We start from the raw sequence: 15,035 nt of genomic DNA, 5'->3' as shown, positions 1-15,035 counted from the left end.
ATTTCTGTTTCAAGAGTTTGGCACACAGGAAGTACTTAATAAAGTGTTTAATTAAAAAACAATCGCCTTCCTCCTCCCGGTTCATGGTTTTAATGCATTGCTGAGCTGGCTGCCTCTCATGTGCCTACAGTAATGATGCTCCTGAGGACGCGAGCACGCAGGAACTCTTGAGCGCCCTCACCGGAAAGCCTGGCTTCGGAACCCGGTGTATGGAAGGAAACCCAATCCCGTGAGTGCCACTTGAGCTGTGAGCCCCGCCACGGCTGGCTTCTTGTGCTTGTCACCTGCTTTGATCTCTACACTGCTTTTATCATTTGTATGCCACATGGTGACTACCATCATTTGCCCTTTGAAACATTTTTTATTTTAGAAAAGTTAATATAGAGATTTAATCAGACCACCTAGGAACAAACATAACAAACTAGGAGAGTCTTCTAGCATCTTGCCAGGCAAATGACTGTAGACGTTTGTTTACTGCTTTAGAAATGAATATTGAATTTAAATAGTACTTTATACTGATCCCTTTTCTCCAGCTCCTATACCTAAGTGCAGAGACAGGCTCCCATTATGTATAATTTGCAGTTTTGTTTATCAGCTTCTTCACTCTAAAAGCCTGAAAAGATGGCATTGTTTTTATAAAAATGGACATTTTCTTCTTTCAGAGTTGCGTATTTTTATCATATTCTCCTTCAAAGTCCTTTAAAAAAAAGTAGGCAGTGTATAAATAAATTCAGTGAAATACCCATACGACTCTAAGTGTATATGGGAGGAAGGCATGGCCTGAGATCTTTGGGAGTAAAGACAGTGAAGAGAGGTGAGGTGCTTCTGAGAGAACCCAGTGATGGTAGAGGCAGGTTCAAGTTTCCAGGCTCAGGTAGGTTGTTAACCACAGACTGAGGAATTATGGAGAGTGTGGGAAGGTGTGGATAGATTGGAGAAGGCCTAACTTGAATTCCAGGTTTTAAAGGGAAGGTAGTGAGCCTGCAGGAGACAGACACCGCCTGTGTGTGCAAGGTTTCAGAACAGGTTGCTAAATGGGTAGCCATTATGTGCTTGTCAGCTCTTATCAATTGAGTGCTTACTGAACACTTGTTAGTACTTAATACTTGCTAAGTGATCAATCCTGACAGTATCAGTTCCCAAAACACAAGGTGACCAAGGTGGAGACGGTCAGAGATTTCACAGGACTTTTGATGAGATTCCACTTGGAAGTTCTCTGTAGGCGAGAGAGGAGAGTGAGATGAGGTAATAACGCAGGTAGGTGGACTCATCACATGCCAGCTCAACAGTATGGACTCATAGATGGACGCCAGCCAAGGAAGGATCTGTAGGAGCCAGGCCTGCATTGAGAGGTGCAGGCCTGACCTCACAGGTTCGCACCCTGGGGGCAGAGCACCCACTGACGTGTACTGGGGTCCGTCTGATGTAAGGGCCCCACTGTGGAGACTTCTAGGTTTTTCAGAAAGTAGTGGAACTGATCTCAGCCAGTGATCTTGTGAAGGTTTTAGAGCGTGAGCTTCAGGACGGCACCATCTTGGTCTGACTTTTCCATTTAGTCCAGGTGCTTTAAAGAGAGAACTAGAGGGCAATCCACAAAACTGTTCATTTGATAGAAGAATCATCTAGACTGTGGCTCTGCTTCAAATTGTAGAGTTTTGAAAGGGAAGGGATGTTAGAAATGCCTTGTTGAAATGTGACTTATTGAGACAAGTCATTTCATACTTTTGTTTCACTAGTGGAGAAGATAGGCCCTGAGAGGGCAAGTGACTTACTGATGGTATCACAGTAATTCAGAGCTCAAGTCAGACATAAAGGCCTGTCTTTAGTTACCTGGGATGCTTGCAAACAGCCTAGCTCTTCATGTACCAACAACTCTGACCCCTACTCACTGTGCCCCTCCCAATTCTCTACTCGTTTTGAAACATAAAGTGCATCCTGACACTCTCCACCAGATTTCAGCACGTTGAACATAAAATGCAGACTCCTCGCAGGCCTGTGTCCTGTGGCTCCCGCCTCCCTCTCCTCATCTCCCATCACTCTCCCTCGCAGCTCATCACATTCCAGCCCCACTGCATTCCTGTTGTTCCTTCAACGTAGAACACTCGGGACCTTTTCACCTGTGCTCTGTTGCTTCTGCTTGTAATATTTTTCCCCTGAATCCCTGCCTAGCTTGTTCTCTCCCAACATTTAGGTTTTGGCTGAAGTGTTTAATTGTTTGTTATCGAACTCTTTCCTGGGAATACAACCTCCATGAAGGTTGTATTTGTCTTTGTCTTCTCACCCCAAATTCTCAAATATGCAGGACAGTGTCTGGCACATAGTAGATGCTCAGTGAGTGTCTGTTGAGTGAACACATGGGTGAGTGATTGAATGCTGGTGATTGGATTGACTTGAGTTCAGTATATGAGCATTTAGGCCCTCTTTGTGTTCCATCATCCTTCACTGTAAATGAGTTTGTAACTTACAAGTCTGTGGGGCGGATCAAATAACCAATTGATGAGGGGATACATGCATGTTTGCAGTTGTTATTGATTGGTCCTGTGCTCTGAGGCAATAGGAGGGGCCAGGCCCTCTTGGGTGATCCTACCTTCGACGTCCCTTTGCAGAGACATGCCCTGCTCGGTGGGGGAGGAGGAGTGGAGCACCACCCCCGTGCCCCAGACCATCACGGAGCTCTTCCGAAACGGGAACTGGACGATGGAGAACCCCTCCCCCGCCTGCCAGTGTAGCAGCGACAGAATCAAGAAGATGCTGCCCGTGTGTCCCCTGGGGGCTGGGGGGCTGCCTCCTCCACAGGTGAGTCACTTTCAGGGTGTGACCGTTCAGGTGGGGTGCAGGGTGGGCTTGGGGAGAAGGAATCGGTGACCTGCCGTGTCAGGAGGGTCTCTTTCAGTCATGATTCTTGTCATAGGGAAAAGCATGTGAGTTTTGAGAGGAGGGGCCTTGGAGCACATTGTTCCTGTATCTGAGGGAGCTTAGCCTGCTTCTCTCTTTTGAAGTCAGCCTAGTTTCCTTACTGGTTCGAGGTCCAACCAGAATACGACACTCTGGATCAATGAGCTGTGGAAGGCACACTGTGGACTCTCCCCCAGTGGTGGTGTCACGGGACAGACTGTGACAAGCCCAGCTTCATCTCTGCCTCTGCCACAGATGAGCTGGTGACCTTGGACAGGTCACGCTGAGTCCCTGGGCCTGTTTCCTCACCGCTGAATTAGGGAGCCTCGCCCATAAAACTTCTGTGGGTCTTACAACTCTGACATCCTCTGAAACTCTGGTGTGGGAAACAGTTGTGAGCCATTTTTTCTGAGAATGATTTCAGGAAGAGGCTTGCTTTTGATGTCTCTCTGCTGCCTTATCAGCGTCCAGGTTGCAGGGTGAGGAGAAGGAATTTCAAATGGTGTTGAAAACTTAAAGCTGTCCTTCCTGATTGCGTTTCTTCAAAATAAGAGCTCATCTCTTCATCAGTATAACTCCAATGAACAAAAGAATTTGCTAGGCATAGTCAATGGTGCTGGTCCCTGAAAACCTTTTGTAACCATAAAGAATGATACTTCACAGTCTAACGCTTAGTTGTTCAGAATAATTTTCTGGGGCTCTCCTTGGCTTGCCATAATGGCCCTGCTGAGAGCAGAATGGATCAGACCTTGGTGGCTGGCTGATGGCAGAGCCTGGGCCCTGTGGGCAGAGTCTGGTCACACTGTGGTACATGTTTGAGGGACATGTGTCATTGTTGTCCTTGTTTTGTTTTCTATTCCAATTCTGGTCCATAAAGACACATGCACTTGGTTTTTCTGTGATAACAGAGAAAACAGAACACTGCGGACATCCTTCAGAACCTGACGGGAAGAAACATTTCGGATTATCTGGTGAAGACATATGTGCAGATCATAGCCAAAAGGTCATTATTTACTCAACTTGGCGCCTGCTTAATCATTACTGCTCAGAGGAAGGAAAAGCCAAAAAAAAAATAGTAGATTGAGTAGTGGGGGGAACATCACATTTTGACCTGATGTTGTCTTTTGGAAGTTTAGGATATTCTTTCAAACTAGGAAAGATGATGGGAAGTATTATGAACATTCAGCTTCAAGACTGAGGTTGCATGGTTCCAGGATGAAAATAAATCTGGATTCAAATTCTAACTGCTGCTTATTAGCGTTTTTGACCATGGGCAGCCAGTTATCCTATTAAAGCCTTAGGTTGTATAAAATGTGATAATAATGTTGCTCTTATTAGTTTGTCATGAGGATTACATGAAACGATACATGTGAAGTACCTCTCATGGATGGAATGAATGATAATACACGCATTATAAAGAGAGCCCTGGCCCAACTTAACGGCCTGTCTTGGCTCTAGAGCCTTGCAAGAGCCATATAGCTTCCTGGGGCCTGGGATGGGAATCGTCCCTTTGTCCAGCATATCCGTGCCACAAATGCTACCTGCACACGCCCTCTTGGTTATCAGATTGACTGACACTGTATTACAGTTCTTGTGTTCATGTAACCCATATTCTACATACTAGTGGCCCTATTGACCTTCAAAGAAATTAACAGGAGACATAGGAAAAAACATAGTATATGTAGGGGTTGGTATTATCCATGGTTTCAGGCATCCGCTGGGGGTCTTGGAATGTATCCCCTCCAGATAAATGGGGACTGCTGTATTTAGTTGATGCTCAGAAAATGTTTGTTCTAGCTCCCTTCCTATCAGCTTGGTTAGTTGGGCCCCTAAGTTAGGAGTTCTAGTGACTTTTAATGACAAGGGTATGCTTGAATGACAGTTACTGTGAGTTTTCAAGAAAGAGGCATAACCTCTCCATATGTCATCCATAATTGACCTATTATTTTGAATTTTAAAAAGTTTCTAGTTTGATCACCTCTGTTGATTTTTGAGTTGTTTTTAATATAAGGCATGACCTTCATATAAATCATAAGGTTTTAATATGGGGAGAAGAAAAGACATGCTGATTAGGACTTCTTTCCATTGGCAAGGCCCTACAGCAGCAGCCCGGCCGTAGGGTTATTTCTGTCCCTTTGTTGTATCCTCAAGTAGATATTTACTCCTTTCGCATCATCAGGAATAGGGTCAATGTTTCTTTGGACTGATTTCTGGTTTCTTTGTCTTTGGCCTTCTGCAGCTTAAAGAACAAGATTTGGGTGAATGAGTTTAGGTAAGTTGACCTCGCTGTGCCTTCTTTTCATTTTCTTTGACTCCTAAAGTTCAGGAGGATGAATTTGATGCAGTTTTCTTGGATCCCGGGAAGATGTTAGTTTAGGGATTGCTTTTCCGTTAGCATTTCTGCTCAGTGCCCAGCTGCCACTTCAGAGGCCTTTGGAATATTTGGCACACTGATGTCCTTGAGGAGATTTTAGAAGTTCCTTGTGGGTCTCTAGGGACTTGACAGGAAGCACGATGTTTTGAGGGAAAACCTATGCTAGTTAAACTTACCAAATCAAATTCCTAGGAGTCCTAGTGACTCAAGGACAATTTTTCAGGTCATTGGCATAACCAAGGAGGTCTTAGATGAAATAAGAGGCATCAAAACCGTCTATGTTCATTGTATTTCAACTCATTTATCCCTCTGAGTTTTTTTTTTTTTTTTTTTTTTTTTTTTTTTTGCGGTACGCGCGACTCTCACTGTTGTGGCCTCTCCCATTGCGGAGCACAGGCTCCAGACGCGCAGGCTCAGTGGCCATGGCTCACGGGCTTAGCCGCTCCGCGGCATGTGGGATCTTCCCGGACCGGGGCACGAACCCGCGGCCCCTGCATCGGCAGGCGGACTCTCAACCACTGCACCACCAGGGAATCCCCTTCTGAGTTTTTTTTTTAAATAACAATGTTTCTATTAGAAAATAAAACCAGAGTCCCATCAGCATAGCAAGAATCATTCTCTCCTCTGCTGCAGTCAGGCTGTCTCCGACCCACCCTCCACCTCCACCCCTGCCCATATCCCTCTAAGTTTTGAAGGAGCAGATGGGACTGGGGAAGAAAAGAAGGAAGGATCCTTGAAGTCCATCAGTTCTCATGAGAAATGAGATACCTTACATGGCTGCCTCAAAACTTGGCTTTGTCCCTGCCTCCCATCTTCCTTCTTTGCCTTTTCTCCAAGAGCCAGGACTTACTGAGTAACTGAGCAGGGCGGAATCAGGACCTTTTGTGGTTCTCCTGCTATGGAAGAGCCATGGCCTGTCTCTAAACCCTTTCAGGCCTCTCTGGTCAGTGTCTTCACTGCTCATCCTAACTTCCCATCTGCTTGCCTGGAGACCCAAGTTCAGGCCTGAGCCACCAGGGGTGGGAGGAGCATCTGTGAGATGAGCATTCTTTCCTCAACATCTCAGATGTCTCACTTAATGTATAATCAGACCCAGGTCCCTCCCACTTGGGCAGGAGATAGAAGAGTTAAGAGATTACCAGAGTCCATTAGAGGAGGCCAAGGTGAAACTTTCTCTGAGTCTTACTTGGGTCCTACTTTGAACAGGCAGTTCATCTAAATGAAGCATTACATGCTTCGATGGCATCTGCTGCTGAATGTTATTGGACCCCACACCGCCTGTGTTTTAATATCAGGCTGTTCTTTTAGGTACGGTGGATTTTCCCTGGGTGCCAGTAATTCTCAAACACTTCCTCCGAGTGAAGCAGTTAATGATGCCATCAAGCAAATGAAGAAACACTTGAAGGTGGCCAAGGTACAGTATCCATCCCAAGACATGTCAGAGAGAAAATGAGTTGCTAGTACATGGGAGTAGTTGGCAGGTAGATGATCACCTTTCAGCTTATTGTTTAAGACTTTCAAATACAAAGCCATCACTGGGCATTTAGTGATCTTGGGCCAGCCAAGACTGAGCTACTCAGTATGTTATTTACTATCTGAAAGTGCAGATCAAAAACAAATGCAGAGATTTTAAATCTCTCAGTAACTTAAGCATAGCCAGTGGATAAATAAACTGGGCATCAAACATACTTTTCTGAAACAATCTCTGGCTAAACAGGAAATGAATCATTTTCTTTAAGCTGGCAGCTAGTTTTAGCACCTAATAAGCATTCACTTCATTTATCTGTATCTCAGGTTCCCCATTTCTAAGTTTGAATTGGCTGGGGGGGGGGGCCGGGGGATGTCAGGTGATATGGCCTCTAGGGTCACAGACGGCAGGGATTGTCTTAGAGTCTGAATCTCTGCCCTTGAGGCACAGACCCCACGTCTGATGCATCTGCATACTGAGTGTAGTTCTGGGTCTTAGGAGGATGTCAGGGGAGCGCGGTGAAGAATCCTCAGCCAGACATCTACATCTTGGGACTTTGAATCACAGCGTTTCCCTCTGGTTCCTTTAAGACCTGTGGCTCATGGCAACAGCGCTGCTTTAGAAATCTGGTCCCTTGTTTCTCAGGAGCCAGTTACTCAGTGGCTTCAAGGTTCATTTCAATGAACAACACAGGGGCAGTGTTGCCCTTCCCAAGGTTGTCCCATTGTGCACAGACCCCAGACCTCCTGTTGCCCTCCCCTGTGGACCATCCCACTGAGGCAGCTTTCTGTCATTCACAGGACAGTTCTGCAGATCGATTTCTCAGCAGCTTGGGAAGGTTCATGACAGGACTGGACACGAAAAATACCGTCAAGGTAAAGCCTTTGTTCCAATAGCTTTATTTTGGTTTTATTTTGGCCGCTCATTGGTGCTTGAGGGATCTTAGTTACCCAACCAGGGATTGACCCCGGTCCCAGGGCAGTGATAGCACCGAGTCCTAACCACGGGACTAATTCCCTCCAATAGCTTTTTGATGAACAATAGTCCCTATGTTCCCCCGAAGTACTTTCAGCTCATGATAACATTGATTCATGACAGAAATATCTCTGAATTTTACAATATGATGATGAAGAGAACTTGCTTTGCCACCATTCACACCAGGGGAACCAGTATGAACCTGACCGAGTTACTTAACCTATTTAAGCCTCAGTTTCCTAATCTATAAAATGCGGGCAGTAATCGTGGCTTACCTCAAAGCTATGGTGAGGGTTAAATGAGTTAAAGATAGCACAGTGCCTGGCCACACGGTCAGTGCTGAGCACACCCTGGCTGCTGTTACCTCTTTGCCATGTTCTCTGATCATGTTTTGTCTCGTGGTATGACTGGAATTTCTGGAGTGCACATGCATGTTTTGTGTGTGTGCACCTACCTCCGGGAGCAGGGTTTGGGAGCAGTACCTTGCACCTGGTGTGTTTTATTTCAGGTGTGGTTCAACAACAAGGGCTGGCACGCCATCAGCTCTTTCTTGAATGTCATCAACAATGCTATTCTCCGGGCCAACCTGCAGAAGGGAGAGAACCCTAGCGAATATGGGATTACTGCCTTCAATCACCCCCTGAACCTCACCAAGCAGCAGCTCTCGGAAGTGGCTCTGTAAGTACCACTGTGTCTGAATCGGGAGAGGGAGAGGGTGTTTGGGGGAATCATGGAGCAGGGGAAGGAAGTACAAAGCTGGTTGTAGAGTAACAGCTGGGGAAACAGGTTCATTATGGTGTGTTTGGGTTGGTCCAGGCTCTGGACAGAAAATGATCAGTTTATGAATTGGCTGGGCAGGGATTAAATTGCAGAAGATACATGACTCTGATATATTAAAGACATTATTACATTTAGTGAATTCACATAAAGTAAGTTAAATTGTTAATATAATTCTAAAATATTTTAACTCACCCTTAACACAGTGTTTAATAAAAAAATCAGTTTCCTTTGTTTTGAAATCACTATTTTTAAACTTGGCGAAACATGCTTTTGTCAGCTTGTGTTTAATTCCTTGAGTGTGTGTGTGTGTGTGTGTGTGTGTGTGTGTGTGTGTGTGTGTGAGTGTGAAGTTAAAACCAGTATAATCTAGTTCAGAGTGTATAGCCTTTGAAATCATAGAGATCTGGGTTTGAATCTGGTTTCTAAACTTTCCAGATGTATGGTATTAAGTGAGGCAATTCATGTAAATTGCCAAGTCCGGCCTTCAACACATGGTTGATATTCAACACACGTTAGGTTCCTTTTCTGTATGTGGAGCATGGCACAGTTATTACTCCTGCTTCACTCATATAGAATATCAATATATGTCACTACGATCTTTATACCAAGCTTATATAACATTTATGCAGAGAAATAGTTGATATTATACCCCATTTAATGGACTTACAAGACTATTCTTATAATAAGGATCTGATGGAATTTTTGTACGTGTTAGGTTGATATGCCACGAGCTTTTGTTTTCAAACTTATTTACAGCCAGAAATTGTTGTTTGAATAGTTTCACACTAATATTTCTCCTTTATTAAGTTTTCAAGCTACACTACTCCCTTATGTGTGAAAATTTACAACTTGTTGCTCATGGAAGGTCAAGAATAGTGGAACAAAGTGAATGCCGTTAGGCCACTCTTAGACTTCCTTTAATAGTTTCATTTTGGCAGTAGCCCCTTTTGACCTCAGTAGAATCAGTTTTGCATCTGAATTATCCAGTTTCGTTTTTTTTTTCTTGAAAGTAATCATCTTTAACCCTGAATAAAATATATGTGGTGAAGAGATTTTTTTCCCTGGGCTATGCTTCAAATATTTGTGTGTGTATGTGTCCCTGATTGAGTCCTCAGCTGCACTGTCTGTCTTTTTCAGGATGACCACATCAGTGGACGTCCTTGTGTCCATCTGTGTCATCTTTGCGATGTCCTTCGTCCCGGCCAGCTTTGTCGTGTTCCTGATCCAGGAGCGGGTCAGCAAAGCGAAGCACCTGCAGTTCATCAGTGGAGTGAAGCCTGTCATCTACTGGCTCTCCAATTTTGTCTGGGACATGGTAAGAATGCCGGTCTGCTGCTGCTATATAAACCTCCATCAGGGCTCTGGATTGGGTGGATGAAAGAGCTCCTGGCCATCAGCAGGAGATGTTCTAGCTAGTCCAAAATGTACAAAAGAGGAAAAGGCAGGCACAGTTGTACACTTTCATGTGACCAAACACAGCCTTAAGCCCAGGGCTGATCTCACGCCAGAGGAAATCTGTCCACATGGACTGCAGTTCATACCACCACCACCTCATTCCCTAAGTGACAACTTTTCAAAGAAACTGAGGTGGAAGACTTAGTCAGAACTCAAAGTCAGTGCCTCTAACTTGTCTGATAGAGCTTTAACCTCCAGAGTCAGGGTGTGCTTTGTCTTACTAGGAACTCAGTCTGTCATTTGAAAACTTTATATGTTTTACTGGAAGCTTATCCATCCATTGCAAATCTGTTTTCATGCCAGCTGTAATATAGTGCTTCTGTTTGGACCAGTATGGAGGACTTCAAAGAATTCTGAAGTTCTAATTTTTATAAAGTAGAGTTGAAATGTATCTCCCTGTGAGGTCCATTAATTTGTAGGCCACACAGATGAAACTTAATTCTTCTCCCACTGGACAGCCCCTCAGATATTTGAAGACACCTGTCATTTATCCTAAGCCTTCCCCAGATAAGATGATATATGAGAACATACTTTGTAATCTCTAAATCACTGTACAGATGTGAGTAATGATGATGATGTCTGTGTTGATTATAGCAAGCCTCTCAGACTTGTCATTGTTCTGACCTGATTGCCTCTCTGTGGCCATGCTCCATATTGTTAATGAGCCATTTGAAAAGCAAAGCCCAGAATTAACATTATATTCAGGCTGTGGTCTGAATGTTTATGAGTCTAGAGGGAGTTGATCTTTATCCCATATTACTATTACTCAGCCCAAGGGTATTTCATCTTGGAAGCAGCACTGTCTTGTTGGCAACTTGGCAGTGAACTGTTTCACAGGTATTTTTTATGGGGTCTCTTTCATGTATACTAATGCAATTGGCTTTTCTGAACCTTTATATTTATATATGAATCTAAAACTTGATATATATATATATATATATATATATATCAAACTTTATATATAGCTTTGTATATAAATATAAAGGTTGTTAAAAACATATATAAAATTTTATATTAATCCCCATTAAACTGAATTTTTTGTAGTGTCCATTTGTTTTGGTTTTATCTTGATCCAGTAATTGCTTTATTGAGTAAGCACGTACATACTGACTGCTCACTACGTGTCTGACTCTGCCAGGCATTGCAGATTCAGAGATGAAAAGATCAAGTCCCTGACTCAGGAATACCACTTATCTTCCTGTGTATTATCTGTCCCTCACTGCTTTAGAACCTCTGAAATTTGCTATAAGCATGTCTGCATCTAAGTTGTTTGAAAAGCACATTTGAGTAGGATGGGACTGAGATGGAGAGCCCTGTGGTCTGAAGCTACAAATACTTGTAACAGCTGACAAGCCCACTACCACCTCCCTGCCTCTGCTCTGCTCTGCCAGCTATGAATTCCCGTAACTGTCCTGTGGTCAGGTCTTTATTTCTGCATTTTAATGCTTGAGACACTGTCAGGACACACTTTAAAATTAGTCTCAGTGTGATGAAACAGTTCTGACATTCATGTTATGAGTGCTTACCTCATAAATAGATCACAAGTGAGCTTGAACTTGGGCAGACTATAATACAGCATTAATGATGAAACAGACACAGTCGTCTTCGGGAAGAATAACGGCAGCTTACTTGCTACCTGTGAAATTGAAACTACTCTGACTGGGAACCCATCGTTCAGTAAGTTTACTGAGCGTGGCACCTTGGCTTATCTGTTGGAAAGACAGAAAGGACGTGCAGTTTATAAAATCAGCCGGGGGTAAAATGCTTGTCAACACGTATCGTCCAGTATTTTGATTAATAGTTCTTGTGGCTTCATTAATTCAAAGTTCTTCTTCAATATGTTTATCTGCCCTTTCTTGTCTGATGATGATGAAGACTTGAGACGTGTTGTATCTTTGACTCAGGGGTGACCTTGATTTCCTCGTTTCACTTTTAGTGCAACTATGTGGTCCCTGCCACGCTGGTCATCATCATCTTCATCTGCTTCCAGCAGAAGTCCTATGTGTCCTCCACCAACCTGCCTGTGCTAGCCCTTCTACTGTTGCTGTATGGGTAAGGCACCTCTGGATGGGGCATATGGTATCAGATGTCGGGGGGAAGGCAGGGGACACCCAGTGGACATGTGTTTTTGCTCCTCACCAGGTGGTCCATCACACCTCTCATGTACCCAGCCTCCTTCGTGTTCAAGATCCCCAGCACAGCCTACGTGGTCCTCACCAGCGTGAACCTCTTCATCGGCATCAATGGCAGCGTGGCCACTTTTGTGCTGGAGCTCTTCACCAACAATGTGAGTTCTGCAGAAAGAGATGCTGGGATGAGCATAGTGTTTAGTCATGATCTTATTCTGCCTGCCTGCAGTGTTGACACCATGGACCACTCTGTCCTTTTGCAGAGTCTGTCTGTCTTTCCTGGGTTTGCATACCATCTCTCGCTTACCCTTTTCCTTATATGTCTCTGATCACATTTTTCTGTTTCCTTTGACAAGTTCTTGTATACTCCTTTCTGTTTAAATGTTGCTTTCCCCAGTATTCAGTTCTCTGGCATCTTGTTTCCCACTTCAGATGCTCTCTCTGGGTGATGGCATTCATGCTGGAAGATTTCACCACCACCTCTCAGTGCCTCGTGTTGTTCTCTCTCACGTCCATGCGTACCTTTGGCCCCGACTCCCCTTTTGAACTCTATTCTCATGTTCTCTCTTGCCCAGTGGATGGCTCCGTTTAGATTAACTGAAGGACACCCCAGACTGGCCATGTCCTAGATCATCTTCCCCTCAGAACCCAGTATTTCTCTTGCCGTTCCTGTCATGCTGGATGGCATTACCATCCCCTCAGTCACCCCAGCTGGGCAATATTAGAGCCATTTTATATGCTTTGCTTTTGCTTATTTCCCACATTCAGTTGGGAAATAAGTTCAGTTCCTCCCATTACAGATCTCTTAAACAAGGCTCCTTGTCCATTCTTGTTGTCATTGCCTTCATCCAGACATCTTAACTTAGCCCACAAAGCCTTTCAGAGGTGTACAACCCTTCCTTGACAGTTCCCACCACACTCTTTCCCAAGACATGGTAAGCTTTGGCTGAGTGGTCCCTTCAACCCTCCATACTCCTGTAGGCCTGGTTCAAGATCCCCAGCACAGCCGACATGGTCTTTATTCGCGTGAACCTCTTCATGGGCGTCCATGGCAGTGTGGCACTTTGGCGCTGGAGCTCTTCACCAACAACGTGCGATACTACCCAATTCTGTGACTCCTCTGTCGCAGAATCGGGTAGTATCTCACTAACCCTTCATGACTGAGCTTGAATGTGAAGCTTTCCTTACCTACCTTACGGGAGGTGCTCTGTCTTCCCTGTGCTCCCAAAGCCCACACAGTTCATGCCTCCAGTACAGCACATCCGAGTGTGTAGTAATTTCCTGTTTCCATGTTTCTTTTCCTCGGAGTGGAGACTAGACTGTTTCTTATTAATCTCTGCCTCTCCTGTGCCCTGCCACAGTGCATCCAGCACGTAGCAACTTACTCAGTTGTTGGGTATTTGGCCACTGCTGGATTGATGTATTCGAGAAGAATTTTTTAAACTCCAACAAAATCCTGAAACTGAAGTATTGACCCAGACACGAGCAATTTGCTTTCAAAATGCTAAGCAAATATCTTATGATGGATTAGCTTCTGATTAAATATAATCATGTTTCTAAACTTTGCTCATATTTCTCCCATACTCATAGCATTATTCCAGCTTTTCTAAAGAGCAGAATTTTATTACATTATATATCATCCTCTGTGGCTACTGCTGTTTATTGGTATCTGAATTTAAAGGTTCAGTTTGACCTCAGGGAATCAAATTTTTTTTTCACTTCCATATTTTAGACTTTGGTAGATTTTTAGCCTGAATCACGAAAGACAGTCTCTCTCTGTCTTATTTTTTTAGAAGCTGAATAACATCAATGATATCCTGAAGTCGGTGTTCTTGATCTTCCCACATTTTTGCCTGGGACGGGGGCTCATTGACATGGTGAAAAACCAGGCAATGGCTGATGCCTTGGAAAGGTTTGGTGAGTGACAGTAGTGGCTGTAGGATGTTTTAATAGAGATGGCAGTCTGCATGGGCCTTGGTACTTTGGCCTTTGTTTTGGAAAGAGGGTGGTGACTGGGCACAGGACTTCACTGATAGGGCTCATGTCGGTACAGCTGGTTGTGTCATGGGTCATGTGACACAACCATTTGTCTGAAAGATGAGACAGTAATTTTGGAGGTGAGGAGAATATTGGCTTAAGCTTGGACCCAGTGCCTGATACCACTGGTGGTGTTTGCCAGAGTCATTGGAAAAGTCAGACCACAGCTTTGAGAATTAGATACAGGCCAGAGAATCAGAAGGAAAGATGCAAACTTTGGCTCTATTGGGAAAATCATGGACCTGCAGATGGGGTCATATATTACCTTTTACACAGTCTATAAAAAGGTGATTTACTGCAGCTCTTTCTACATATAGAGTCTTTAAATTTATTTCTCCTGTGGCCACATTACTGTTCTTTATTGACTGGCTCATATAGTTAGATGGGCCATGTTATTTGATGGGCATAGAAGAGGGACTTTTTTTAAACTTGGAGGTACAAGGAGATATATAAGGATTTTAAGGGATATTTACATAAAACCAGATGAGTTGAGTCACCAGGTTACATTATATGCTATTGAAAGGGGCATCTTTTAAACGTGCTTTCTAATCTTTCTTAGTGAAGCTTATAATTTGTTAAAATACTGACCCTAAAAATTACCCTGGATTGTTTGCCTTTTTACAAAGGATTTTTGGCATGTCTCATTAAAATGGAAACATTAGGGACTTCCCTGGTGGTGCAGTGGTTAAGAATCCAGCTGCCAGTGCAGGGGACACGGGTTCGATCCCTGGTCCAGGAAGATCCCACATGCTGTGGGGCAACTAAGCCTGGGCACCACAACTACTGAGCCTGCGTGCTGCAACTACTGAAGCCCACGCGCCTAGAGTACGTGCTCCGCAACGAGAAGCCACTGCAATGAGAAGCCCGTGCACTGCAACAAAGAGTAGCCCCTGCTCGCCACAACTAGAGATAGCCTGTGCAT

At 44.2% G+C, this 15,035-nt stretch overlaps 1 protein-coding gene across 4 annotated transcripts in view; it reads left to right on the top strand.

Annotated features, from left to right (window-relative positions):
- Positions 1-15,035, top strand: part of ABCA1 (ATP binding cassette subfamily A member 1) — a 182,921-nt gene that overhangs the window by 155,367 nt on the left and 12,519 nt on the right. For all 4 annotated transcript variants that reach the window (XM_079925542.1, XM_079925541.1, XM_079925543.1 and 1 more), the window contains 11 exons: positions 131-229; positions 2,607-2,796; positions 3,804-3,898; positions 5,135-5,167; positions 6,578-6,683; positions 7,538-7,612; positions 8,221-8,390; positions 9,630-9,807; positions 11,884-11,999; positions 12,090-12,234; positions 13,870-13,993. In XM_079925542.1, coding sequence (XP_079781668.1) covers positions 131-229; positions 2,607-2,796; positions 3,804-3,898; positions 5,135-5,167; positions 6,578-6,683; positions 7,538-7,612; positions 8,221-8,390; positions 9,630-9,807; positions 11,884-11,999; positions 12,090-12,234; positions 13,870-13,993 — 1,331 coding nt within the window. The remainder of the gene's footprint in view (positions 1-130; positions 230-2,606; positions 2,797-3,803; positions 3,899-5,134; positions 5,168-6,577; positions 6,684-7,537; positions 7,613-8,220; positions 8,391-9,629; positions 9,808-11,883; positions 12,000-12,089; positions 12,235-13,869; positions 13,994-15,035) is intronic.

The sequence above is a fragment of the Stenella coeruleoalba genome (genome assembly GCF_951394435.1).
Source record: "Stenella coeruleoalba genome assembly, chromosome: 7".
NCBI classification, from domain to species: domain Eukaryota; kingdom Metazoa; phylum Chordata; class Mammalia; order Artiodactyla; family Delphinidae; genus Stenella; species Stenella coeruleoalba.
The sequence above is the reverse complement of the archived record's forward strand: the minus strand, read 5'-3'. Positions and strand labels throughout refer to the sequence as shown.